The 17,024-nt window shown below is 50.3% G+C and overlaps 1 protein-coding gene across 5 annotated transcripts in view; it reads left to right on the top strand.

The window, feature by feature from the left end:
- The window catches only part of Anks1a (ankyrin repeat and sterile alpha motif domain containing 1A), a 159,251-nt gene that overhangs the window by 92,966 nt on the left and 49,261 nt on the right, over positions 1–17,024 (top strand). For all 5 annotated transcript variants that reach the window (XM_013351202.2, XM_026785430.1, XM_026785431.1 and 2 more), the window contains one exon: positions 1,546–2,132. In XM_013351202.2, coding sequence (XP_013206656.2) covers positions 1,546–2,132 — 587 coding nt within the window. The remainder of the gene's footprint in view (positions 1–1,545; positions 2,133–17,024) is intronic.

Genomic DNA, 17,024 nt, shown 5'->3' with positions numbered 1-17,024 from the left:
TGTGAGACCTTAGCATGCCCCTCATGTATGTGACACGCTGGTCATCTGCACCCCTTCTCCCCAACTTCCTTCCTTGTGTTGTATACTGAGCCTCCTCAAGGACCTTGCAGCTGCCAGTGGGAAAGCAAGAAAGTGTGGAGTGGGAGCTGCGCTCTGCAGCAAAGGAGGCACCAGGCAGCACTGTACAGCATCCAAGGGACAGATCCCATCTCTGATTGTGGGGACTGGGATTCTCATCACGGTCGTTGGGGGATTTTTAATCATCACTTCAGCCAGAGTCTCAGCAAGATGTCTGACCACACAGCTGGAGAGGACAGAGCCAGTTCTTCCTCCTGGGTGAACCTCTGCCCAAACACCCTGGGCAAAGTATGCCGTGCCTGGGGCCACAGATTACTCGTCTATGAAAACACTGGCACCACACACTCTGCTCTTTGGCGCTCCAGCCCCATGAACGGTTCTCGGGCTGTTTGGACAGATCAGGAATTCTTTGGTTCCATGCCATGGAAGTGGCATAGGGGCCACTTCTGTGCATGCAGGACGATGTGCTTTGGAATGTGGTTTACTGCTGGGCGTGGTGTTGCCTCAGCGGATGGCCTGGGTGAAAAGCTGTTAGAGGACCGAGTTCCCACCGGCTGCCCCAGGGAGGCACTGACTTGAGACGCGGACTCGCGCTGATTTGCAGGACTTCATGGCAGAACTTTCTGAGAGTGTGGCAGTAGTTGGCGGTGTCAGGTTTCTAGGGTGTAAGGGAGGTCTCCCGGGAGCAGCAGCTGTCTCCTGGTTTGACAAACTAGACTGTTTCCTTTTCTAGTGGATCAGCTAAGGTTAAACTTAAACAAATATGAGCGAGCAGCTGGGAGGCCTTGGCAGGAGTGAGGCGCACACATTCTCCAAAAGAGAAAAAGGGGGAAAGTCTGTTCCTGCGGAAGGACGAGGCGTGGACGTGGATCTGAGTGGCCTGGAGGAGAAAGGAAGCAGTTACTTCCCCCTCTGTTTTGTTTTGCACTTTCGGTCAAGGAGTTCCAGAAGTTGCAGGTTGTGATCATGACCTCCCTTTTCCCCTCACAGCTGCTTGCCAGAGGAAGGGCGGGCGGCTGACTCTAAATAACACTGGCCTTCATGGAAATGTATCCAGAGTCCCAGGAGCCACTCTCGCTGGCGCACTCTCGCTCCCTGTCCCTCCTTCTGTCCTTACTCTGTCCTTATGTGTGTCCTTTCTGTCTGTAGTTAGCGCTTCTCCTGGCCTTATATAGCAAGGTCTGGTCGGTAATGTTAACAGAGGTCTAACAGGGGGATGGCTGCCAGGCAGCATTAATCAGACCAGTGTTTGGAATTTCATAAATGCTCTGACTTTGGGTACAAATTGAACATGAACAATATGAAACTGTTTTCCTCCCTCCTCTCTTCTGTTCTCTCCCTCCCCTCAGCCTACCCAGCCTCGCTCTTCCTCTCTGTTGTGAACTCTGCTCTGCCATCACGCGCTGCATAAGAACTCTGTTGATTCTTACCACGTTTAATTTTTTATTTCTCTTTGTCCACTCCAAGACCACAGGCGGAGCAGCGGGAGCCGGAGCCAGGACTCTGTGGAGGGGCAGGACGGGCAGGTCCCGGAGCAGTTCTCAGGTCTCCTCCACGGCTCCTCCCCAGTGTGTGAGGTGGGGCAGGACCCTTTCCAGCTGCTTACTGCCCCCAGCCAGAACCACCCAGAGTCTCCCCAGCAGGACGCCTGCCACGAGGCCAGCATGCAGCTAGAGGAGCCGGGCGTGCAAGGCACTGGAAACCCACAGCCCGGCGTCCTGGACCAAAGCAAGAGAGTGGGCTTCCCAGCAGGCCTGAGTGCAGCAGCCGGCCGAGCACACCTCCAGACTCTGACTCACACAGTCGTTCTGCACCCTGCTGAGACTGAGGAAGAGGAGGACTGGAGCGGAGCCAGAAGCCGAGCCCCTCCCACTAGCAAGCCCAAGGCTGAGCTTAAGCTCAGCCGCAGTTTGTCAAAGTCTGACTCTGACCTCCTGACCTGCTCCCCCACGGAGGACACCACGATGGGGAGTCGCAGCGAGTCTTTGTCCAACTGCAGCCTCGGGAAGAAGAGACTGGAGAAGTCACCTTCCTTTGCCTCTGAATGGGACGAGGTAAGGCTGCTTACCTCTGTGATGTTACAGAGAATTTGGGCTGGCCGACCTGGCTGTAGCTCACTCCAGCTACCCGTGTACTGGCTTCTGGGATCCGGATCTGTGCCAGGGCTGCCCCATCCCTGAGCACTGTGCTGAGAGTCTCTCTGGTGATAGTTACTGTGGCACGCTCCAAGAAGCTCGGGTCCCAGAGGAAATGTCCCTGAATGGTTAAACCTGAGGGTGAAGGCCCGGCAGGGCAGGGCAGAACTGAGGGAGGGACAGTTCCTAGAAATGACATGTGTTTGGAAACATTTGGAGCCCCTCCGCCCATCTCACTCTGAAGTTACTTCAGAAGGGCCCTGGCACTGGCTGTGTGTCCTTGGAGAGGCTGAGGGAAGAGCAGGCTTAGCAGGGCAGCAGGTGGGGATAGCCGGGAGTGCTGGGAAAAAGCTGTGGAGAGGGGTTCCAGGGACGATGTTCTATTCTGGGTTCCTCCTGGCTATTCTTGCCATGTTCTTGCAACCCAGAAGCCTCTCCCAGCAGATGCACGCAGCCCGTCCCACATTCCCAGCTCGGTTAGGCAGAGCCTTTGGAAGAATCAAAGATTGGTGAGGAGAAAGCATTTCTGATGTGAGACCTAGGGTTCTTCTTAACCACTGTTACTAAACATTTGGAGGTAGAACCGACTAGTTCCCATGTGTCTGAATGGTTGGCAAATACCCTAGGAATGTTCTTGCCTTACAGTCTGTTTGCTGGGACGGAGCTGCTTTTGAAGTGGACTCAGCCTGTCTCCCAGGAACAATCTTGGGATGCATTAAGCTCTCTAAAAGGAGGGGGCAATACAGCTGCCACCTGCCTGCGAACAGTCTGTAGCCCTTATGCCCAACCCAGCTTGATGGTGTCCCTGCTGCAAAGTTATGTAACCCAAAGCCCATCCCATTCCCAGTGTGGGACGGGACGGGGCAGGGCAGCTCCTTCTGCTCCTTATCTCCAGATAAGACCAGGCTTGGGACTATTGAGACAGACACAGGAATCCCTATGCAAATGATTTTTCATTGCTTAGTCAAAGCCTTGATGGACCTGTTCCAGAAAGGTGCCAGGCTCTAGAGGGAAATCACTGAGTGAGGTTGCTCCTGGGTGCCCCAGATTACATTAGAGAGTATGTGTGTAAGAAGATGCCCCTCGCTGGGTGGTGCCAGCACTCGGGAGGCAGAGGCAGGCGGATCTCTGTGAGTTTGAGGCCAGTCTAGTCTACAGAGCTAGTTCCAGGACAGGCTCCAAAGGTATCCCTCAGAACATCTTTAGGATGATGTCCCAGGAGTGGTCAGAGACATAGGGGAGCAGTCAGCAGACAGGGCCCAGTGTGAGAGAAGCTTCCAGAAGGACCACGGAGAAGTGGGACTAGACTGCAGTCAAGGAGCTAACCAGACTGAGGCTAGCACAGGAAGAGAAAACATGGACAGATCATTTGTTGGAGCTAGGGGAGGAGGACCTTGAGTTCCTAGAGTGTGAATGGAGGGGCACGAAGATGGAAGAGAGTAGACTTGGGACCAGACAGAGAGGCGAGAGCAGTATGGCGGGATCTGCTAGAAGGCGGCTTGGCTGACTGACTTCCTCTTCATGGCTCCCTGTCCTAGGTGTCCTCATCCTAAGCACAGTCCACTCAGGTGTGGCATTGCCTTGTGTTTCCTCCTGAGAACATGGCAGATCACCATGGCAGTGCCCAGCCTGAGTGAAGCTGGCCACTTAGACCTATACAAAGTTTCTCTGCTTTATAATGTGATACGGTTTTTGTGCTGTTACCACCTTCACACACACACACTCTTTATAATGTGATATGGTTTTGTGCTGTTACCACCTTCACACACACACACACTTTTTTCCAAGATGGGGTTCTACTATGTGGCATAGGATGGCCTCAAATTTAAGATGTGCTTCCTGGCCACGGCCCTTAACTGCTTGACTGCTGGGATCACTGGTGTGAGCCACCACGCTGGGCTCTGGACTTCTGCAGGAAGCCTGAAGCTTCAGAAGCGCCACTGTGCTTCTCGGGTTTGTTTGATTGATTTGCTGGTCTCGTGTGTAGCCTGGCCTGGTCTTGAGCTTGCAGTCCTGGGGTTGTAGATGTGCACCACTATGTTAGACTGCACTGCTGCCTCTTAAATCCGAGAAAATATGAAAGATTTGAGCATGCTGTGGGTAGTCCAGCATCCGTATGCTGTTCTGGGGATGGACCCACAGCATGTGGTCCTGTGCAGTGCTGGGGGGCGGACCCATGTTTGGAAGTGCAGCGACAGTCTTTTTTTGCAGTGTTGGGGATGGAACCCACATGCTAGGTTCTGTACCCCTGAGCTACATCCCCAGCCTCTCAGCATTGCTTTTGAGCCATATTTGCTTGTTTTTGTGGATTCCTCTCTCTGAAAAAAATCTCAGAAGTTGTTCGCTGGACTAGTACTGAACCCAAGCCTCTGGTGGGCTGTCCCATATGAGGGCCTTGGTGCTGACTGCGTGTTCCCGCCCAGGCAGGGCCTTAGGCTGCATCACTGCATCCTCTGCCTGCTTAGCTTCTCCTTGGTGAACTTTGGGTCCACAGTCTTGGGGAAGCAGCTCTGAAGAAGACAGGGCACAGGCGCCTCCTCCCTGAGGCCTGGGAGGGAGACAGAAAGGTCCAGGGCAGCTGTGGCGTAGCACTGAGGAGTTGCGGTGAGTCTGGCTGGCGCTTCTAGAAGACAGTGCAACGTGGAGACATTTTGGGCCTCTGTGAATTTGGCTCTAAAACCATTGCCACCATCCACTCCACATCCCGTGCATGTTTTCTACATCCTCAGGGTTATTCTTTTTTTTTTTTAAGATTTATTTAGTTATTATGTATACAACATTCTGCCTCGATGTATGCCCGCACGTCAGAGCAGGGCACCAGATCTCAGTACAGATGGTTGTGAGCCACCATGTGGTTCCTGGGAATTGAACTCAGGACCTCTGGAAGAACAGTCAGTGCTCTTAACCTCTGAGCCATCTCTCCAGCCCTCCTCAGGGTTATTCTTTATTGTGGAACAGCCCCAAGCAGGGACATGTGGAAGTACCTAACACAGTTCCTGGCGTACCCAAGGAGGTAGTAGCTACATGGCAGATTCTAGTATTGTCACTTCCTGGAGCTTTGGAGAAACAACTGAATCTAGACTGTCTTCTGTACCATCCATACTACTACATGCACTACGGTCCTGTAGCGCCTGTACTTTGTGTACTACGATACTATGCCTGCAGTACCACCTGCACTACAGGACGGTGGTTCACGAGTTGGTCAAGAGCCTGGAGATTGAAATACATACACACAGACAGAGACATGGATCATCCTTGAAACAAGAATGCCAACTTTATTGTGTTCCAGGGCCGCTTATATAGTGCCTTCCTTGACTATGGCCACGCCCTAGCTCCTTCAGCTGCAAGCCCGCTGCTGGAAACCACTCCCCTGCCATCCAGGTCTCGTGCTTAGAGCATCTGCAAGCATAGGTTGTTCAGAGCAGCTGCAAGCACAGGAAAACAAGCTGTTTACTCTGGCAGGCAAAGGGTCATAGAAAATTCAGGGTCTGAGAGTCCGCAGTCCCCAACAGTTTCAACCTTAGGAAAGGCAGCACTCTTTGTGGGTGACCCTCAGGTGGTGGCCAAGTAACTGGCAGGCAGTGGAGTTCAAGCCCTTCAAGTGACCCTCTTTCCATGTGGCTCGCCACCCACCACTACAGAGAGAGGGAGCGTACACTGGCCTGGTGGAGCCAGGCAGACATCCTTTGGTCTTGGAGGGGCTGTGAGCCTCCTTCTCTTCCGAGAGAAGGTGGGAGAGAACTCAGCCGCCGTGGGTCCACTGAATGCATCTTATGTACTGTGACCAGCAGGGCTGGTTGGCTGATGGTCGAGGTGCTCTGCCTGACAGCATGCTTAGCTCAGAGGTTTGGGGTCATGCTGCTTACTGCTGGTGATGTAGCCCTTGGTGAAGTGCCCTGGGCAAGATGACTTGTGAGTGCTGGCCTGGTGAAGATCAGCCTGCAACAGAGCATCCAGTAAAGACACCAGCCTGTTTCTTACGTCCTACCAGAGTCTTGCTAATGAAGAAGTAATGGAGTTTGCTTACTAAAGAGCTCTGCCTAAGAGGGCCCTCTGATGCCAGACTCCAGATGTTATCTGAGTTCTCTAGTCAAGTTCGAGCCTGACCCCTGCAGCTCACTGGCAGGTACACTGAGAAGCTGTGTATCAAGGATGGGGGGAAAACACATGTACCTCCCACATAGGTGACCTAAGTGAATATTTGTTACATAGCCAAATTTGGTTTGTATGTTTACCAATTTATAATTTACTTTTCTTACCCAATAACTGCACATTGTAGATACCTTTCCATGACAAGGTAGAATTTGGAGCTGGAGTCAATATTGTCCCCTGCCCTTGTATGTATGTTGCTAGGAATCTACCCCAGGACCCGTGCGTGCTAGTCCAATGCTCTGCCATCAGGTTGTCTCAGTCCCCTGGATCCGAAGGTTCAGTGTTTGTGTAGCTGCACTAGCATTGCTGGGCTTCGAGATGCTGTGCCCAGCACGTCCTCCTACCTTTCAAGTCCGTTCCCTTCCGTCAACATTGTTAACCTGCCTGTACACTCCACATTGACAGTCCCAGGGAGAGCCGGGCTGGTTGTGTCCCTCTGGTAAAGGTACCATTCCTATGAGGGGCCTTTTGCAGTAGCAGTTCTGTCCAGGTTCTAGTCCCTCTACCTTTGAGCATGGGTTCCCCACTGTGACTTGTCACTATCCCTGAAGCCTACCTTCCACCAAGAAGCTTAATATTGACACTGTTTGCATAAATAAATGCTGGCTTTTTGTTGTTGTTTGAGCATCTCATTTAGTAGCCCATGCTGGCCTTGAACTCACAGTAGTCCTTCTGCTAGACTGTGCCTGTGAGATCCTGGGATCACAGGTGTGTGCCCCTATGCCCAGCAATAATGCCATTATCAAGTCTCCTCAGTGGAATGAGACATCCTTCTCTAGTGGGGACCTTATTTGTATCACCTCTGAGCAAGTGTAGATGGCTTGTGCTGGGCACAGCTCTGGCAAACTGATTTCTGTGTGCAGTGCTTGAGTGTTCAGGATGCTGAGAGATGGGGGGGTCGGTCGTCAGAATTCACAGCTTTTCCCACTCTGGCCCTAGGAAAGGCTTCAGAGCTCCATTTGCCAAGGTGGCAGTTTCAGTGGTGTCTGAGTCTCTAGATAAACTCCTAGCTGCCTCCTGCCCACAGTCACATGTGCAGGAGCAGAAGCAGTTAATGTCAGAATTAAATGTCTTTCACCCCATAGTGTCTGTAAACCAACCCTGCCATGCCAAGCAAGTCCCAAGGATAGTAAAGCCCTTTGCATAAGATGGCGGAGCCACTTACAACCTATTCACACACTGCTGCATGCTTCGTGCCATCTCTGGGTTTCTTACGGTGCCTAACAAAGTGAAGCACTGCCGAGCGGTTGTCTAACTGTAATGTGGACAGCGAAAGCAATGGTGTGTGTAGAACATTGGCATCAACTTATTGTCCATAACTCTTTACTCTGTAGTTGGTTGAGCCTGCAGGTGTAGGCCCCTCAGAAGTGGACGCTGTCTGTAAGAGCACAGACAACCGCCTGGTCAGGTTGTGTCGGTTCAAACGTCTGTGAGCTAAGTTCCCCACATGCCTGCTTTTGAATGGGATCGAGGATTATGAAGGAGAAAACCACAGAAGGCTGCTTGTCTACTTAGCATAAATATCTGAGTCAGGGAACACTTGGCTGAAGGCTTAAGTGATAAATTTGTGTTTTGTAATCAGCTGTCATAAATATTAAACAAGTGGGAGATGGTGAAGGGCAGGAACGTGCTCCGTATGCCTTCTCCATAGGCCCAGAGTGATTCCTGCTTCGGGATGTCCATTCGGACAGAGCTCGCCCTGCTTCAGTCTGAAGGGATGGCAGGAGGAGCACCCTTCCAGGCCAAGTCCCCAGGCTTCCCCTTTTCCAGCGCTGTCCCTTAGAGCTAGCATGATGTCATTAAGAGGGGAGATGATTGGTGCAGCTCCACAGAGGCCTTGTCGCCTTTAAACCCTGAGGAGACCAGAGGTCTCCGCTCCCACCGACGACTCGAAGCGTGTCACAGGTCTGCAGTGTGCATTGTTCCTTGGTATGTAAACAGGCATACTTTATACGGAGCACAGCCCTCCCACTCAAAAGAAGAATGTGGCACTCCCACCTCTGGGGACAGCCCGGAGCCTGGAATGTCTATTTAAGTTGTTTCCTGGCACACGCTGGAGTCACAGCCTTCCTTCATCCTCCCAGTTTCTGTTGGCTTTAGGTTTGAGGCGTTTTGTTCTTACTGCTTAAGTCGCTCTTGCTTCCAGGCAGCTCTGCATCTTTTTTTTTTTTTTTTTTTGATATTTATTGAGCTCTACATTTTTCTCTGCTCCTTTTCCTGCCTCTCCCTTCCCCTCTCAACCTTCCCTCAAGGTCCCCATGCTCCCAATTTACTCAGGAGATCTTGTCTTTTTCTACTTCCCATGTAGATTATATCTATGTAAGTCTCTCTTAGTGTCCTCATTGTTGTCTAAGTTCTCTGGGATTGTGGTTTGTAGGCTGGGTTTTTTGTTTTTGTTTTTTTTTTTTCTTTATGTTTAAAAACCACCTATGAGTGAGTAGATGTGATAATTGTCTTTCTGTGTCTGGGTTACCTCACTCAAAATAATGTTCTCTAGCTCCATCCATTTTCCTGCAAAATTCAAGATGTTATTTTTTTCTGCTGTGTAGTACTCCATTGTGTAAATGTACCACATTTTCCTTATCCATTTTTCAGTCAATGGGCATTTAGGTTGTTTCCAGGTTCTGGCTATGACAAACAAAGCTGCTATGAACATAGTTGAGCACATGTCCTTGCTGCACGATTGAGCATCCTTTGGATATATACCCAGATTTCTCCTTCTGTTTATACTCTCAGCCTGCCAGCTCCCACCTATCTTTCTTTGTTCTTGCCTTGTTGTTGGCTGTTCAGCTCTGTATTAGGACCATCAGATGTTTTAGACAGGCAAAGAATCACAGCTTCACAGAGTTAAACAAATGCAGCATAAACAAAAGCAACACACCTTTACATCATTAAACAAATGTACAAATGTTCCACAGCATAAACAAAAGTAACACACCTTAAAATAATATTCTACAACAAGCGAGTTCCAGGACAGCCTAGCAGGGCTACATAGAGAGACCCTATCTCAAAAAAGCAAACAAACAAACCAAAACAAACCCAACTCGAGTGACACGTGGAAGTTGGTGAGTAGACTATTTAGATGTGATCTTTATTCCTGAGCCAAGAGTCACTGAGACATTTTCTCCTGACTTGTTTTGAGGGGCGGTACTTTAAGATCTTACTATGTAGCCCACACTGACCTCAGATGACAACAATGAAGTTAGAGGGGTGCACCATCATGCCCAGCTTCCGCATACTGGGACATGTCTAGACATATACGCCCTGACTCCAGTTTTGTCGTCAGCGCACCAGGCTGTGGAAGGAAAGGTTTGGTATGATTTCGGCAATGGTAATTTGCCTTGGATAATTCTAAACAGTGGCATCTGAGACACAGTAGGCATCTTTTTAGTGTTTTTTTTTTCTTCACAGTTATTCATCAAGCTAGTTTGTTAAGTGACTGCTGTGTCCCAGGCTCTGTTGTAGATGCTGAGAAACAGCCTTGTTCAAAAAGACAGAGCCTCTGGCTTTCTCGTGTGGGCACTCTAGAGAGCTGGCCTGGAGATGAAGAGGGCCAGGGAGGTAAATGAGCAGGTTTGCGAGTGTGTCGTTAGTCCACAGGAGAGGACGAGGATAGAGGATGCGGCCAAGCTGTGGTGTGGCGGGCGGGCGGGCGGAGGGAGGAGCCAGCAGCATTTTTCAGCTACTTTGTTTCTCTCTGTAAAAGAAATTTCAAATTCCATCCTGTGCTCCCATGTCACAGAGAGGACCCTGGAACTTAGGTCTCCTTCTCGGTCCCCTCCATGTCATACTGCTGCCCGCCTTTCCTCAGCTGTTCCTGTGGGTTTGTTTGGTTTGTTGTTTTTCCTTCAGACTGTGTCCGCACCTTTTAAATACTCGCGCATCATGTTTCTGAGTTGTGGGAAATCTGAGTCCTTGAGACTCCCTCAGGGTCCATCATGCTTTCCGCTGGGTGGGATCCCGGGTGAGTTCTGCTGCATCCCTATCTCAGGAGAAGTTTTCATGAACTTATCACGTGGTCAGTGAAGCAGAGACCTAAATTCCAGGGTTCTAAGACAAGGGAAGGGGGTTCAAAATTACTAAGACGGTGGTTCAGTGAGTGGATCAGGTGTAAAGGCCTCCAAGGTGATCAGTGCAGGTGTAAGAGGCCCTGCCACAAGGAATTTGCCTCGTATGCCGTCCAGGCTTCCCCTAGGAGCCTGGTGCATCTTACATGTGTGCCACTGGAGCCTGGTGCATCTTACATGTGTCCCCCAGGAGCCTGGTGCATCTTACATGTGTGCCACTGGAGCCTGGTGTATCTTACAGACGTCCCCCTAAGAGCCTGGTACATCTTACGTGTGTGCCACTGGAGCATGGTGTGTCTTACAGGCGTCCTCCCAAGAGCCTGGTGCATCTTGCATTCATCCCTCCAGAAGCCCAGTGCATCTACATGTGTCCCCCTGGGAGCCTGGTGTGTTTGACATGTGTCCCTCCAGGAGCCCAGTACATCTTACATGCATCTCCCCAAGAGCCCCGTGCATCTTGCATGTATCTTCAAGGAGCCCGGTGTATTTTACATGTGTCCCCCCAGGAAGCAATGCATCTTACAGGCTTGCCCCCAGGAGCCTGGTGCATCTTACGATGTGCCCCCTGGAGCGTGATAAGTTTTGTATATGTACCCCTAGGAGGCTGGTACGTGAGTTGCAAATTTCACCACAGCCAGTTACAAAATGAAATATAGGGACTTCAGTCTCCTCTCTGGCCTTGGGTGGAGTTTATAGGTCAGTATAGCATGAGGTTCCTAGGCACTAGATACGAAGGCAGAAGATGATGTCCTCAGACAAGTTTAACTGGTACTATGTGGTTAACGTTGCAGCTAAATGATTACTTGGCCAGATAGTGAGGAGACAAGCCTGTATTTTGTACAACTCCAGGAAGGCAGTTCCTGGAGCTCGTTTTGGCTTCCTTGGGACTCTGCAACCCCCAGGCAGCACGGAGGCACCCCCACCCCGGGGAGGAGGTGTATTATAGTCTAAGATCATAGCTCCAGACTTGTATAGGTTGCTCTTCCAGCTCAGGGTTCCTCTGTCGCTGTTTTTGTGTCTTCCCCGGTGGTGTTCTCTTTCTGTGCCACCAAGTAAGTGGGTGAGAAGGAAGCTGGGCCTGTGCCTGCTAAGTGGCTCTTCTGCTGTGTCTCATAGCTCTAATGACCCAGTGCCTGGCACCATAGGACCCACCTGTCCATAGCTGTAGGCAGCCTGTTTGTCTGTCTGGACAGGTGGGAAACCGTCTGAGCTCAGTAGGGGCTGACAAATGACAGTTTGCCTGGCAATCTGTTCCTGGCTGGCCTCATTTAAACAGCTAAGAAGCCATTGTAAACCCCAAGAGTCGTGTGCTTTGTACAAATGTTCTGGTTTCTTCCCATTTTCTTCTTTCTTTAGGGAGTGGGGGAGGGGTGTTGAGACAGAGTGTCACTCACAAATGACTGGTCTGGAGCTCTTGGTGAGCTTCCTGGGTTGAAGGTCACAGGCATGCACCCCTGTGCCCACCTGCCTTCCATGCCCAGTGAGGCCTTGTCTGTTGGGCAAGGACAGGCTCTAGAGTCTCCACTGAGAAGCTGCTCTCCATTCTGGCACAAACGGTTTCCTGGAGAAGTTTCTCTCCAACCACCAGCCCTGCCCACCACGCAGCTCAGGCGACGATAGAGAACGCTGAAACCCAGCGGCCATGACCGAGGCGAGCCTCTCTCTTCACATCACGGCTCAGCTTTGAGCTGCCCAACGCCAAGTCTCAGAGCTGTTTCCGTGCCTCTGGAGGGCATTTGTGTCTTAAGCAGCTCCCCTCCTGCCCAACTAGCTGTGGAAATCCAGGCAGAGCTAACTCTGAAAGTGGAATGTTTATACCCTGGGGATTTTTTTTTTTTTAGAGTTAATACCAACCATTGACCAGAAATAAATGTTTAGTTTTTTTTCCTCAGTCTTGCTCTGTGAGCCAGGTTGACCTTGGATGTTCTGCCCACCATCCTCAGCTCCTGGGTTGATGGGATTGCAAGCACATACCCCACCACACCCGGCCATGTGGTGCAAATTCAGGAGTACTTAGTGAGGAACAGGGAGCGAGAAGTGAGTCTCCCCCACCTTCTTACAGCCCCAGTTCCTCTCCCTAGTCGCTGGTGTCCTGCTCAGCTAGAGCGTCTCCAACAGAGCAAACATTGTTCTCTTTAAGATAAAGACAATACTGTGTGTAAGTGCTGTGCAAATCCTTTTTTGTCTGATAATAGCTTTTTAGACACTTTGCTTAGCAGATTGGCAGTAGTTCTTTTTTTTTTTTTTTTAAGGCAAATGTGTAGCCTAGACTGTCCATGAACTTAAGTTTCCCTTTCTCCACCTCTCCAGTGCTGGAATTACAGGCATGCACCACTGCTCATAGCCCAACTACGCTATCTTAGTAAAGCTTTCCAGTATGTCTCCTTACGATTGAGGGTGGCATTTCTTCCATTTGCTTAAAATCTGTTTAAAAACAACAGCAGCAGAAACTCTAGCCAGCTGTGGTATAGCATGAATCTCAGTCCTCGGGAGGTAGAAGTATGAAGATGAGTTCAGGGTCATCCTCAGCTACAAAGTAAGTTCTGGCTAGCCTGTGCTAGATGAGTCCCTAGCTCAAAAACAAAATATAAAATCAGAGAGCTGTTTCCTTTCTCTTTCCTTGACTGTTGAAGTGCTCTTCTTACCTGCTATAGAAGCTCTGTGTGTCTGAAGGGATTGGTCCTTCATCAAGTTGACATCTGCTTTTTGGGTTTGTTTCTCCTGCTGACGACGGGACCCAGGACCCTGTGCATGCTGGGAAGTGCTCCACTGCTGAGCTGAGCTCTTGGTGCTTGCACCTCATTCTTTAAAAAGAAAAAAAATGCAAGAATTTTTAAAATTTGTTTTGATTGTTTTTCGAGACAGGGTTTCTCTGTGTAGTTCTTGCTGTCCTGGATTTCACTCTGTCGATCAGGCTGGCCTCAAACTCAGAGATTTACCTGCCTCTGCCTCCCAAGTGCTAGGATTAAAGCCATTTTAAAGTGATCTTTAAGATGTTATCTTAACTACTTGTATATGGGGGCGGCTGTACATGTGAACGAAGGTGCCTGCAGAGGCCAGGAAAGGACCTCAGTTCCCCTGGGAGCTGGAGTTACAGGTGGTTTCAAGCACTGATGGGGGAGCTAGGAGCAGCACTCCATCCATCCTCTGTTCTCTGCAGGAGCGTCTTTCAAGCTGTCTTAGCTGCCCTGTGTAGCCCCAGAAATGAGCACCCTTCTAAAGTTACCTGCTTTTCCTCAGTGACCTCCGCATTGTGTCCCCCAAACAGCACTGTTTTCCCTCTGAACTTTATGGCTTTGCCTTTCAGCCGTGGTTTCCTCTGGGATTTCTTTTTGGTTTTTTCGAGACAGGGTTTCTCTGTGGCTTTGGAGCCTGTCCTGGAACTCGCTCTGTAGACCAGGCTGGTCTCGAACTCACAGAGATCCGCCTGCCTCTGCCTCCCGAGTGCTGGGATTAAAGGCGTGCGCCACCATCGCCCGGCTTTCCTCTGGGATTTCTGTTTTGTTGCTGAGCTCTCTGTCAGTGTGTAGCAGTGATCTGATCTAGTCCACAATATAGTTTGCTTTTTGAGAGGAGGAGCTGAAAGACCTGGCCTATGACCTTGGCGTTGATAAATGGAGGAGGGGGTGCCATGTAGCACAATTGATTTTAGAACTCAAAAATTTTTGTATTATTCTTGTTTCAATTATTAGAATACTTTTAAATATTACATTTACTTTTGTGGATGTGTGCACGTACGTACAGAGGACAACTTGCAGGAGTCAATTCTTTCCCCTGGGTGGGCTCTGGGGATGAGCTCAGGTCATCAGGCCCAGTGGCACCAATGAGCAGTCTCATCAGCTGGACTCTCTAAATCCAGACCCTTGGACCAGGCGGCAATGGTGCACGCCTTTAATCCCAGCACTCGGGAGGCAGAGGCAGGCGAAGAAGGTCCCTTGGGAGAGGGCCTCCAGTGGCCAGCTCCGCGCCCAATCCCCACTGAGGCTCAGCATGGCTGCACTTTTCTGTCAGGTGCAAACTGTTCACTTTGTTTCCATTTGTTTGTTTCTTTTGTGACTTTCAAAGTGAAGCAGTGGTTTCCACCAAATTCTGGAGTTTGGTTCTGAGTTCAGGGTAGCCCCAGCCCTAATGAACAGAATCCCTGTTCTCTCAAGTGCCTGCCAGCTTTAGCTTGGACACTCCACATTCCTCTCTGTCACCAGTGAGATCATGGGAAGGAAGTCCTTTCCCATTTCCAGCTAAAGTCTGCTTCTCTCTCTGTTTTCCTGCTCTACCCTGCTCTGCTCTGCTGAGCCACAGGTGGGCAGAAGAGCGTGTGGGATGCGTGCTACATCTTGCACCTTATCCTACTTTATCCAGGAATTGCATGTGTCTCCCATGTCCTCAGAAGTTAGAGACCAGTCTGTCGGGGAGCTCAGTCAGTAATGGCCCCTTGATGTTCCCCAAGGTGCCATTCCCGGCAGACGCTACAATGGAAGCTGCTAGACTGTGTACATGCGCATTGCTTTTGCTTTTGGTTTGTTGTTCGGGGTGGGGGGGTGTTGGTTTGGTTTGTTTTTGTGTGTTATTTTTTCCTTCCTTCTCCGGTGCTGGAACATTGAACACAGGAACCCACACATACCCCGCCCAGCTCTGTCACTGACCTCCATCCCCAGCCACCTGTCACACTTCTAACTCTTCCTCCCGCCACTCCTGCCTGGAAAATGCAATGGGACCTCCTCCTCTGCTGTCACTTTTGACACAATCAGCATCGGTCTTCCTTGTGTCCCACAGTGTGACAGTGGCTCTGGCTGGCCTCCCTAGAGCTTGGCCTGCTCTGGATCAGTGAGACTTTCTCAGGCAGATTATAGCAACGTCGCTCACTGTGGCCTTAATTTGCAGTGTAGATGCTTTTGTACCAGTTTTTTTATTTGAAATCAGTAGGACAGATAAAGACTGGGAGAGCCAGATCCTAGAGGGGACTGTGGCCCAGCTGTCATTCACTGAGGTTTCTCCTGACATCTCTTCTCCTCCCTCTCCAGTCCCCCACCTCTCCTGGATTGCCTGGACAGGCACAACCTCTGGCTTCTCCAGGCTCTCACAGTGGCTGCCTCTCCATGCTCCTAACCATTTCACATTGCTGGCCCATCACAAGCAGAGCAGAGAGTCCTCAGCTGGAGCTAGGCGGTCTTCATGTGATAGTGTCTGGTGTGGCCTCTGCCACCGCCCTCTGACATCTTGTTCTCTGGCCCTGGGCAGTTCCCTTGCTCTTGCTCTGCCTCTCTCAGTTTACGCCATCTGCTCCATCTGCTCACTAAGGACTCCTTTCTCCATTTCCTGTGTTGAAGTTCAGCCTACATGGTGTGGATGTGTGTGTGTGTTATAGGCATGTTTTCTTTGCAGGCATATACACCTGTGTAGTTCATATACATCTTCCTTTGTCACTTATCACCTTACTACCTTTTTTGTTTGTTTGTTTGTTTGTTTTTTTCAAGACAGGGAGGGTTTTGTGTTTGTAACAGCCCTGGCTATCCTGGAACTGCTTAGTAGAGCAGTCTGGCCATGAACTGAGAGATCTACCTGTCTCTGCCTCCCGAGTACTGGGATTAAAGATGTGTGTCACCACTACCTAGCCACTACTTTTTGATGTAGAGGCTTCCACTGAACTTGGAGCTGATTGCCTAGACTGGCTTAGCCAGCAATCTCCAAGGGTCCTCCTGTCGTCCCCCCCCCCCCGGCATTTGGGTTATTGATGCATGCCATGGCATCTGAGTTCAGGTTCTTAGGCTTGTGCACCAGGCATCTTACCCAGTGAGCTTCCTCCCAATCCCAGTTCCCCACAGTTACCAAAAGCCTGCTGCATGCCTAGCATTGCTTACGAGTTGGTCATGCAAATGAAAATATGAACATGATAATCACCCAACTTTGGCTGAGCCTGGCGGCCCAGGCCTGTAATCCCAGCTGCTCAGGAGGCTGAGGCAAGAGGATCACAAACTCAAGGCCTGACTGGACTGCAGAATTAAAGACTAGATGCTATCTCAAGACAAAATAAAATAAAACAACGGGCTGAGTCTATTGCTCAGTGGTATAGAGTACTTGCTAGCATGCCTGAGCCCCTCGGTTCTATGCCTACTGCTATTTAGAACAACATTTTTGAGGCACTCAAGTGTCTAAAGGGAGAGTGATGTTAAACCAGATCAAACTGGTAAGATTATCACAAATGAAATAAATGCTCTTGAAGAGAGACCTGGGAGGTGGGCTGCTAGACCCTGACAACTTGACAAGCTGCCAAGACCTTGAGAGAAAGTGAAGGGTAGGCCCTGTCTGTCTTCATAACACCCCCCTCCCCCTCCCATCCTGAATTTGCAGTCTGCTTGGGCTGCCCTCTCTCTCACTGTCTGGCACTGTGTGTTGGTCTTGGTTATGTTTGCGAGGCCTGTCTTCCCAGTCAGATCAGAGCCCTTTGAGCCCTTTGTAGCCACAGGTTACTCTATAATCCCTCAGACTCCCCAGCCCAGAGAGAGAGAGAGAGAGAGAGAGAGAGAGAGAGAGAGAGAGAGAGAGAGAGAAGTTTTGAATTTGCTTTTTCATTCCCTGGTAATAAGTAGTTGCC

This window comes from Microtus ochrogaster, linkage group LG2, assembly GCF_000317375.1.
Source record: "Microtus ochrogaster isolate Prairie Vole_2 linkage group LG2, MicOch1.0, whole genome shotgun sequence".
Taxonomy (NCBI): domain Eukaryota; kingdom Metazoa; phylum Chordata; class Mammalia; order Rodentia; family Cricetidae; genus Microtus; species Microtus ochrogaster.
This window is presented reverse-complemented; position numbering and strand designations above follow the sequence as displayed.